This window comes from Poecilia latipinna, unplaced genomic scaffold (assembly GCF_001443285.1).
Source record: "Poecilia latipinna isolate Pla-1442-1.1 unplaced genomic scaffold, P_latipinna-1.0 Scaffold3610, whole genome shotgun sequence".
In the NCBI taxonomy this organism is placed as follows: domain Eukaryota; kingdom Metazoa; phylum Chordata; class Actinopteri; order Cyprinodontiformes; family Poeciliidae; genus Poecilia; species Poecilia latipinna.
In genome coordinates this window covers 12,042-23,626 of record NW_015116226.1, presented here as the reverse complement: position 1 = coordinate 23,626, position 11,585 = coordinate 12,042, and the positions used below count along the sequence as shown (strand labels likewise).

The following is an 11,585-nucleotide window of genomic DNA, read 5'->3' as shown; positions in this document are numbered from 1 at the left end:
TTATCTAGTGAACCAATTCAGCTAAACGCATCACCTCAGCTTTTTTGTTCTATTGTGAGGGACATTAGAATGACCAGAATGTGTTCTTTACTTCAACTTGTGAAATGTGAAGCAGGCCTTTATAGTTTCAGTTGACTCCTGGTCTGAAATGGACGATCTGTTGTTGGAAGAGGACAGATTAATTTAAAATGTGATTTTATTGGACAGAATTTTATAGAACTCTGATGGCATTTGATGTGAAGTAGAGCTAAAAAACCCACTAAATAGCAGTTCTGCCCTGCCACCCGTCAACAATGATTACAGCAATAATATTAGAAATATTAGAATACGTCTTAGGATGACACTGTCAAATTATGACCAAACTATGATGCTCCAAAGAGGCTTTTTCACTGGTTTGCATTATTTATTTAGTACATCACTATACATCACTGTATAGTGATGTATTTCATGTCATGATTTTCATGTCTCATATGTGTGCTGTGCACAATTTTGGAGTTATTGCATCCTTTAACATCAGGATAAAGTAGTTTGAAGATCTCGGAACTAAATGAGATTTAAAAAATTGTATGTTTGTTTTTCAACTGAAAGAGGTTTTTATTTATTTATTTATTTTTTTTTAAATTGTTATGTTGTGTTTTAATGTGCAACACTTTGTATCAGCTGTGGTTGTTTTAAAGTGCTTTATAAATAAAGTTGGTATGGTATGGTAAGTAAAAGAAATGTGTTCTTCTGTGTGTTTGAATTCCAGCATGGAGATCTGTGATCCAAAGAACAACATCACCATGTGTCCCCTGTGTGACAGAGTGTGTAGCTACTGGAAACTCAGTACGGCATGTGGAACTGCTCGTGCCAGTCACCTGTTTGACAACCCAGCCACGGTTTTCTTCTCCATATTTATGGCGCTGTGGGGTGAGAAAACAAGTCTGAGTACAAGGCATCAAAAAGTAAAAAAAAAATTGTACTAATACTCTACTGAGGTCCAACTTATTGCACATGTAATATTCTTATAGCTGCCATGTTTATGGAGCACTGGAAAAGGAGGCAGATGAGACTAAACTATGAATGGGACCTCACTGGGTTTGAAGATGAAGAGGTGAGTCCATCTGTCTGTTTGCTTGTCTGTCTTTGTCTGTTTTATAAAGGTTTTAAGCTCATTTTTAGTAAATTATTATTTAACTTTCTTAGATGTTTGTTTAAATCTCTTTTTTTTAATCTAATATAATTGCTTGTTCTGTTTTTAGCCCTTAGATCTCATTCTAAAAAGGGCATTATAAATATAAAAAAGTATGAAGTCCTCCATATTTTCTCTAACCTGGCAGAAGTCCACTGTTACTTTCTACTGCTAGTGTGAAATTGTCAGCTAGATCTTTGATAAAACAATGAGGAATGTGATGCTAACCACAATTATTCATAGAGTGGTCTTTGGATTATCACTTTGGTCATCATTGAATTCTTTAGTCTGTCAGTAATATACAGTTACTACAGCTGTGTCTTTTTGTTGCAGTATATTTTTGCCAATTTTCTGCAGCCCCAGTACTCACATGTATATTTATCGATGTTCACACTGTTTGGTTGAGAAAACAGTAAAGTCTTAAACAGCAACCATTAACATGACAGTTATATCTGATAAGAAGTTCTATTATGAACTGGGATTACTAAAAGAGCTTTCTGCTGCAGGTAAGATACTGACTGCTTCTACTTTGTCTATACATGCCTAAACCAAATAGGAAGAAATGACGGCATGAGTGTGAATGTATACTAAGATTATCCTTGTTATATTTGACTGACGATCCTTTTGTCCCTGTTTTTTTTTGTTTTGTTCTGTTTTTATGTGTTTTTTTCACAGGAAGCATTGAAGGTTTGAAAAACTTTCTTTCTGGTTACTAACTTCCTCTCTAGGTCAAGGTCTCTCTGTACTACACAGCCTTTCTGCTACCACTGCAAGACATTTTTCTTTAAAATCACCTTGTTTTCCAATCCAACAGTTTTCACTTTTTACAATGTACAATGACAGCGAAACACATACAGTCATGATAAAGAAAAAGTACACCCTTTCTCAATTCTAACATTTTATACAATATTTGTTTAATTAATGCAGATTTTTTTGAAAATTGATACCAGCTTGGAAAGTTATCAAAAACTATCTGACGTTGTACAAAACTTAGAACATCATTACAGAGATGAAGCGAAAATTGAGAAAAGTTGTGATTAAAACTGTATCAAGTAAAAAATGTTTGAGGGCACTTTTTCTTTAAAAAATACAATTTGATCTGACATTGTAGCACTTTTGTTATTAAAATGATTCAGGACTGTGTCAGAATCAGAGGTAGGATGAAAGTCTACAGAGGAAGAGACAAACGTTCTCTTGCAATTAACAACAAAAGCCACAAACTCATTAATAAGCTAAAATCAAAGGAGATCACATGACCGAGTGTGTGCTCCTCATTTTGAATAGGCCCTGTATCAGTCCTATTGAAGTTAAAAGACTTAATAAAGATGTAGATGTTTATGAGAAAAACATGGATGTCAAACTCATAAGACTATGCACTACTGACTCCCCAAAGAGACAAAACTCTCTGGAGCAGATTGGGACCTGTAATTAAGAGGGTATACTTTGTTAGTACAATGACTGTGGCTGCTCTATATTTCATATTTGTTCTAATTTTCTATATGGATTTGCAACTTTTAACTTCTGAACTGCTTCTGTTATTTCCTGTTCACATTCTCTTACCCTTCACACTGTTCCAAATTTGAGCATGGTTACATATGCTTCACAAGCTGTTCTGGTCATCTTTTCCTCAAACAGGATTCAAGTCCTAGAGTTAAGTTTTACTGCAATGCATTTTTGAGAAAGTTCAGATTGCATCTTAAGAGTTCCTGGTGGCGCCGCAGCTGATCTGTTGAACAATAGTGAAAGTACAGAAAGAGTGTGGGAGCTTAGCTGCCAACACTACCACAGTACAAAGCTCTAAAGTGACTTCTAGAAACATGTTATTTTGAACAGTTCTTATCTGCCATGCTTTACATAACTACATGTTTATTACACTAACAGGAACTCTTATATCAACATGATATATGGCCTTCTGGCATTTTGGTTTCTGATGAAGTTGTTAATCTGTAGTTTATCTTAAAGAAAATTATTTCTCATCTTGAAAGAAATATTATAGTCAGTGACTTCTCCAGCAAATAAACCTAATAAAATGAAATTTATTTCTATCATTTTTCATTTTGATCACCATCACAGGATCATCCCAGGGCTGAATATGAATTCAGAGTGATGCAGAAGTCCCTGAAGAAAGAAAAAAAATCCCCACAGAAGGTAAGATAACACATGCTTTAAGTAGATAGTGTCAGCAAAGGATATCTGTCTTCCTATGTGTGTTTGTGCCAGTATGTGCACTTGTGTTCTGTTGCTGAATTGTTCGTTAAAGCCTCAAATTAAATCATATATTAAAATAAATAACTGTATCAGTACGCAGTACTAATAGAAACATGGAGTATAAATCCTTGTAGTTTGATCATTGTGGCCTGTTGGAGGTAAACCTCTGCTGATCGTCTCAGTTCCAAAACCATCTGGGCCTCACAAAAACCTCTGCAAACATTCTTGCCATTATTTTCAAGTCACAGTATCTGCTGCCATCTACTGGTGTCACAACACATTCTGCAAAAAAATGTTACTGACATAAAATCGGGCTTATTTGGGATGAGTGGGGCCAGTGATCCTTGTAACAGCTGGGATTGTAAAGCTTTTACTTCTTTATTTTAGATGGAAAAGCTCACATGTAGAGACCGCCTTCCTGCATACATGACTAATATTGTCATGATGCTGCTGATGGTAAGTCATAACTAACTGTCAACAATGTCGCCTATAAATGTTGTGAAATGTAATAAAACATATCTTCATGTTGTTTTCCTGCAACCCTTCCTGAACAGATCGGGGTTACGTTTGCCATTGTGTTTGGTGTGATTCTTTACCGGATTTCCACCAAAGCTGCTCTATATATGAGCTCCAGTCCAACCACAAGAAGCCACGTACAACTGACAGTAAAAACCACTGCAGCCATCATTAACCTAGTGGTCATTCTGATCCTGGATGAAGTGTATGGAGCTGTGGCTCGCTGGCTTACTGTCCTAGGTAAAGAAAAGACTTAAATAGTAGAACTGTTTAGTTCTACTATTTAAAGCTAGAGCTTTGGCAACTTTAGAGTCTCTCATGTCTCCAACTCCTCTTCTGGTCTGCCTGGTGGGCATATATATATATATATATATATATATATATATATATATATATATATATATATATATATATATATATATATATATATATATACATAGAGAGAGATCTATCTATATATGATAGATCTATATAAATAGATCTCTATATATCTGCATATCTAGATATATTGATATATAGATCATAAAGTACGTATATACTTTCTATGTATATATTTAGTATATACATAGAAAGTAACTTCTATATGTATAGATCAGAAAATGTGTTAAAAATCATGGCAAAGTGGATAAAGATTTTTGGCATACATCACATTAATGCTTCATATATTCATACCTTTTATTTTCCTTTATCTTTCTCAATATTTGTTTTTCTGTTTTCTCTGTCCCTGTTTTGTGGCAGAGGCCCCTAAAACGGAAAAGAATTTTGAGGAACGGCTGATTTTTAAGACTTTCATTCTCAAGTTTGTCAACGCGTTTACCCCAATCATCTACATCGCTTTCTTCAGGGGAAGGTTACTGCTCTCGTTTTTTATGCTCTTTTTTATTGTATCAGTATATCATATTTATGTCATCAGCTGAATATTTATTTCTTCATTTCACTTTCCTTGTAGACTGGTGGGCAGACCAGGCAGATATTTATATGTGTTTGAGTCTTACAGAATGGAGGAGGTAAACTTTATGTTTTCATTACATCTGCAAGCAAAATTTATGAACTAATATTATTGTTTTTTTCTAAAACAAATTCCAAAAACCAAAAACAGTAGAACAGGAGTCCATGAAAATCCAATTAGTGGAATTCTGACTATTAGGACCTGATTTAATGAAGCACTATTTGTGAGGAATTCCAACATTGTGAGAACTTGAACAGGAAACGCAGGCTCCATAGTTTCCCAATGCAAGGTGGGCTTGCAGGAGGGCAGTTCTGCAGTTCTGTGTGATGGTCTACGGGCAATCTGAAGCAGCTAATAAACTGCTCATCATCATGTTCATGCAGTTCAGTCTGGTCTCTGAACACACACTTAAGGCTCCTAGTCTTTAAGAACATGGGCACAGTTACTTTGTTCAGGTTTAACTATTTTTTACTGTGTTCCTGATTTCCAGTGTTCTGATGGAAGCTGTCTGATGGAGCTATGTATCCAGCTGAGTATTACCATGTTGGGAAAGCAACTCATTCAAAATAACCTTTTTGAGATTGGAATACCGTGAGTACAGTTCTGTTTCTGGATTTATTTTATTAGATCTGATTAGCAAGGATTTGGCACGAGCCTGCCATTCCATTCCTGTGAAAATACAGCCGAAAAATACCTCACTTACAGCACAGTCTGGGCTTTCTCCCATTCACTCAGATTCCCTCCGGTCAATTTTTGACCTGGCCAATAAGAGAACAGAAGGACAAGTTCTGAACAATGTTGTTGATTTTCTGCGCTGTTATATAATTGCAGTCTGCCTGTAATTTTATCAATGGCAGCAGAGAACGTGAACAAAATCGTCCAATCTGTGTTAGTCATTCTTCAAAATATTGAGTTAACATCAACAGCCATCTTGCTGGGAGGATGATCATCCTCCACAATCAGTGGAGGATGATTGTTTGGAGTGCAGACAGCTTCCAATTAGATTTATAGCGTTGAACTGGTGGATTACATACATCATGGGCAAAAGTTAGTGAATGGGTAAAATTTAAAACTTCAACAGAATCCATGCCTCCGGGAATCAATCATTTCTCAATAGCTGAGAGCCCTCTGAACAAAGCAAATGGCGTAGGACAAGGGGCTTGGTTTTACCAGGCTAATTGGCACAAAACAACATCTATTTTATGATTCTGTTAAAAAGGGTGGTGACTGCAAAAGACAATTTTAAACAAGGAAATTTTAATCAACTGTTAAACCTTGTTAGTTGTTCATCCAAGTCAAGTTAGTTTAGAACTAAACTTAACTTGTGTGTGTTTTTTTTTACATTCCTCAGCAAACTGAAGAAGCTAATTCGATACATTCAGTCGGAACAAGGAGCATTTCAAGAAGAAGAGAGACAAAAGAAACTGCGGAGATATGAGACAGACCACTTCTTGGAACCGTTTGGTGGACTGACACCTGAATATATGGAAATGAGTCAGTAGTAAACATAAAATCCTTGCATGCAATAATTTTCTGTAAGTGACTGAAAGATATGAGTTAAAGGCTTGGCTCTAGTTCAGAATATTTAAACCTATCCAGCTTGTTCTGTTATGTTGATAGTAGTTTAAACTTGGTTTAGACTTCAATAGATATATTGAATAATATATATTATATATTGATAATATTCATTTCAAACTCTGTAGATCACATTGAGTCCTCCTCAAGTCTACATTTGCAAATCTGGACAGATCCATTTAGGTTGCATTTAACCAGAGATGTTATTAACATTCATAATTCAGAGATGGGCTTTGGTACCAGTAGAACTACTGGATGTGGTGTGGAGACAATATGTGGCTCAATCAGAAATGTATTGTCTGATAAATGTATGAATGTTTCTGCTTTGTGAGTGAGACAGGGTGGATGTAGCACTGGTGTAAAAGTGCTTTGATTGGTCAGTATGACCAATCCATTTACTCAGTCCATTTACCATTTATATTTCAGTACATTATGCAGATCTAAGTGAAGTCGGCATCCACTCAAGCACAGAACTGAGTGTTTTCCCCCACATAAACAAAGAATGATGAACTTTGACCATAATGGATAGGACTTGATCCCAATTTGATATTGAAAAAGATGTAATATAATATCCCTTTCTTGATCATTTTATTTAATATGTAAGGTTTTTTAACTAAACATAAAAACTTCATTTTTGCAACTGCCTTTCTTGCTTCCTTCCAGAGAGTATCTGGTGGTAGTCAGATGTTCTGTGTCTTTACACTGACCAAAGAGGTCATGGAGAGATGTGTGCTCGTCCTCATCTTAACATCTTACATTAACCTAGAAACATTTACTGGATCACCATTTGTTGTCTAATTCATGCAGTATTATTTGAAAGCATCCATGTATCATATGCAAGTTTTCCCGAGTGTATTATAAGCTTGGCAGACCACCAGGCTTTGTTTGACCCCCACCAGGCTAAGCGTTGTTTGCTCATTTTATAGAGTTTTTTATACTCAAGTAACAGTGACAGCAAAGATTGATTAAGTTAGTTAAGGCATCAGCACCAGTTGCACCGTTCATATGTCTGTCCATTGGCCTCACATGCTATTGTTTCCAAACTATAATGCCTACTATTGCAACTCCAATTTTTTTTTTACTTTTAAACATTTTTCAACACAAAAACTACTGATGGGCGCTGATGGGTGCTCCTACCACCAGGCTTGGCATGTTTTCTGGGGGAAACTCTGACATGTAAATATTAAGGCCTTTTTAGGATTTAGCATTGTTGCTACACTCATACAAAAAAAAGGTAATAAAGATGAATAATCCTTAAACATTACATAAAAATTGGATTAAACCTAAATCTTACTATTGGACTGATAACAATACTTTTGAAGTCAACTTGTGCTTTACATAGGGTCCTAAGAGGACTTATTTTGGATGAGCAATACATAAATAAACAAAAAATATTCTTTGTTCTTCTTTTCCAGTTATCCAGTTTGGTTTTGTCACATTGTTTGTAGCATCCTTCCCTCTTGCTCCTCTGTTTGCTCTGCTCAACAACATTATCGAAATACGGCTTGATGCTAAGAAATTTGTGACTGAGCTGCGAAGACCAGTGGCAGCAAGAGCCAAAGATATTGGTGCGTTTTTCTATGATATGATTAAGTTACAACACAATCAACGCAGTGTGGTTAATGATATTATTAATAAGCATATTGCTGACACAAAGGAAAATTAATTTTCGAGTACTATCACGCTATAATGTGTTAATTACATTGTACAAACTAACCCTAACCTTAACATAATATATTGTACAAACATGATAATTATATTGTATAAATGTTATAATTTCATCCATCCAGATGTATGCTAAAGAAGGCTAGTAAAGTGGCTAACAGGAGTTGGTCAAGTTTTCCTGGAGAGATACTGATGCTGCTTTGCATTGCATTTGAAACCATTAATAGTATGCACACTCTGGCCAGGATCCTAAACAGAATGGAAATGCACAGAAGGAAACGTCAGTCCGATCCGCTAGATGTGGCGCCGTTCCTAACTGACTCTCTGGAATGAAGCTGCAATTGGCTTCCGATTCAGGAAATGGCTAAAGAGCAATTCCACATAATTTTCACTACCTTGAGCGCCTTTAATCTGTTCTACTGTAAAATCTAACATACTTAGATTTTAAAGTAGAACATTTCCCGAATCAGAAGCTACAATTGGAAGCCAACTTCAGCTTCGTTCCAGACAATCAGTTAGGAATGCAGCATGTAGAGGATCAGATTGACTGTTCCGTCTGTGCAGTCCCATTCTGTTTATGATCCTGCTTAGAGTGCACATGCTATTAATGATTTTCTACGCAATCCACAGCAGCATCAGTATCTCTCCATGTTTTAGACCAAGCATGAAGGAAAACTTGACCAGCTCGTGTTATCCACTGTACTAGCCCTCTTTATACCTGCACTAAAAGCATATTACCACATATCACGCTTATACAATATAAAGATCACTTCTGCACAATATATGATCATGTTTGCACAATATACAGACCCCTCCTAAAGTATTGGAACAGCAAGGCAAATTCATTTGTTTTTGTTGAAGATATTTGGACTCAACAACAAAAGACAAGCATGAGACAAGAGTTCAAAATGTCAGGTTTTATTTTATGGGATTTACATGTAGATGTGTTAGGTAAATTAGGATATCTCACCATTTGTGTTACACCACAGCATTTTTATGTGAGCAGAAGTAAAGGAACAAATGATCTTTATGTGAATAGTATTTAACATTTGGTGGCATAACCCTTGCTTACAATGACTGGCTCAATCCTGCGACCCATCAAACTGTCGCATTCTTCATTTGTGATGCTATTCCAGGCTTTTACCACAGATTCTTTCAGTTCTCGTTTGTTTCGGGAGATTTCTCCCTTCAGTCTCCTCTTCAGGAGGTGAAATGCATTCTCTATCGGTTTAAGGTCAGGTGATTGACTTGGCCAGTCTAAAACCTTGCACTTTGTTTCCTCTGATGAAGTCCTTTGTTTTGTTGGCAGTGTGTTTCGGGCCACTCTCCTGGTGCTTGATAAAATTCCTTCTGATTACTTGGGATGCATTTCTCTGTAAATTTACACACAAAATGTTTCTGTACACTTCAAAATTCATTCTGCTGCTACCATCATCAGTTACATCATCAATAAAAATTAATGAACCTGTTCCAGAAGTAGCCATGCATGCACAGGCCATGACTTTACCTCCACAGTGCCTCACAGATGGACTTGTATGCTTCAGATCCAAAGCAGTTCTTTTCTTTCTACACACTTTGGCCTTTCCATCATTTTGGTAAAGATTAATCTTGGCCTCCTCAGTCCATAAGATTGTGTTCCACAACTTTTCTGACTCATCTCTGTACTCCTTTGCAAATTGCAATATGGGCTTCCGATTCTTACTACTGATAAGTGGTTTGTATCTTTGGGTGTGCCCTCTATATTTCTGCTCTCTGAGTTTTCTTCGAACAGTGGATTGTGATACCTTCACCCCTGATACAACTGATGTGTTGGGGGTTTTCTTCACAGCTCTCACAATATTTCTGTCACTAGCTACTGTTGTTTTCCTTGGCCGACCTCTTCACTGTCTGTTGCTCTGTATGCCAGTCATTTCTTTCTTATGCAGAACATTTCAGTTGTTGTGCTTGTTTGTCCAATGGCTCTGAGTGATTTTTCTTCTTTTCTCAGCTTCAAAGTGGCTTGTTTTTCTCACATAGATAGCTCTCTGGTCTGTCTATAATGAGCTTGTGTGGTTCCTCTTTAAAGAGGATAAACCAACATAGGCCAGGGCCAATAGACTATGCTTTGTTTAAGCATAGCCTACTGCCTATGTTTAAACCTAGCCAATAGTTTTAAGCATAGGCCAAAAAGTAGACTGGTCAAGCAGAGATATTTAATGTTTGAACAATCAATGTTAAACCTGGTCAACAAGAAACACCTGTCAGTCACATGTTCCAATAGTTTTGCTCACTTGAAAAATGGGTGGGTTCAAACAAAGGGTGGTATGTCCTGAATTGTTTGTAACACATCTACATGTAAATACCAGAAAATAAAAGCTGACATTCTGAACCCTTGTCTCATGCTCATCTATTGTTGTTAAACCCAAATGTCTTCACTGTACAACAAAAACAAAGAAATTTGCCTTGCTGTTCCAATACTTTTTGATGTGATTTCAAGTATCACGTTTGTGCAATGTTATTACGTTATAATTAAAGTTTAGAGTGATAGTGCTCTAAACTTTGTTTTCCTCCATGACAACAATATGCTACCACATAATGATGTGTCCAGTGATTGATAATTCTTATTTTTATGCTTGCAGGTATATGGTATGACATTCTGAGAGGAGTAGCAAAAGTTGCTGTCATCATTAATGTAAGTAAAACTAAACATACCTATCTGTATGTATAAATGTTTTGGGTCAAACTATGATCAAATGAAATATGTTTCTATAAGTGACAACTTTCAGTAGAGGAAAGAGACTATAGAACTAGGAAGGAGGAGGAAGAACATAGATGCAGAATTAAGGCAAAAGTGAAGCCAAAGGTAATCTGAGTGGCAGGATCTCTACTCCACTTTTATAATTTTTCTTATAGATTCCTGCTACAAGATTGTTGGTTACGTATTGTAACCCCAGATTCTATTTCGTATAGGCTTCGCCCTTTAAGGCTATCGCTAGTGGGTTAACGGCAAAGCAGGATGTAGTCTATGCCTCACTGGGTCCATCCAGACCACCACCATGAAGCATCGCACAAAAACATTCTCAGCCCAGAATGTGTAATTACCCTTCTTGGCCTCCCATACAGCAGAAGACCAGAGAGGAGAATAACATCTGGTCAGAAAGGTTGAGACAAACAGACCTGCTGCTGTGAACAGGAACAACGAACATTACTGTAACAGTGTAACGATGAACAGAACAGGTAACTTATTATACAGCACTTTGGACAACCGTGTTGTTCTCAAATGCTTTGTAAATAAACGTGACAAAAATAATTATTCTGTCAGAACTCTGAGGACAGAATGGGTCATAGAGAATGTGGAAACATCACACAGGTAAAATGGAATAAATGAGCACGGAGATGACCAGAAAGCTGCCGTGCAAATGTCCTCCACAGACATTCCTCCACGCAGAGTTGTGGAGGATGAAATCCCTCTGGTGGAGTGAGCTCTCAGATTCTCTGGAGGATCCAATCCAGAAGAAGTGT

The 11,585-nt window shown here is 36.7% G+C and overlaps 1 protein-coding gene across 1 annotated transcript; it reads left to right on the top strand.

Moving 5' to 3' along the window:
* The first annotated feature begins 719 nt into the window (after positions 1 to 719).
* LOC106941330 (anoctamin-1-like) lies at positions 720 to 11,083 on the top strand. Its single transcript, XM_015024308.1, has 12 exons — positions 720 to 909; positions 1,011 to 1,093; positions 1,847 to 1,858; positions 3,245 to 3,319; positions 3,767 to 3,835; positions 3,934 to 4,135; positions 4,634 to 4,745; positions 4,845 to 4,902; positions 5,335 to 5,435; positions 6,196 to 6,338; positions 7,835 to 7,987; positions 10,703 to 11,083. Exons 1-12 carry the CDS (start codon positions 720 to 722, stop codon positions 10,789 to 10,791), a joined length of 1,287 nt encoding a protein of 428 aa, XP_014879794.1. The 3' UTR covers positions 10,792 to 11,083.
* Positions 11,084 to 11,585: the final 502 nt, after the last annotated feature.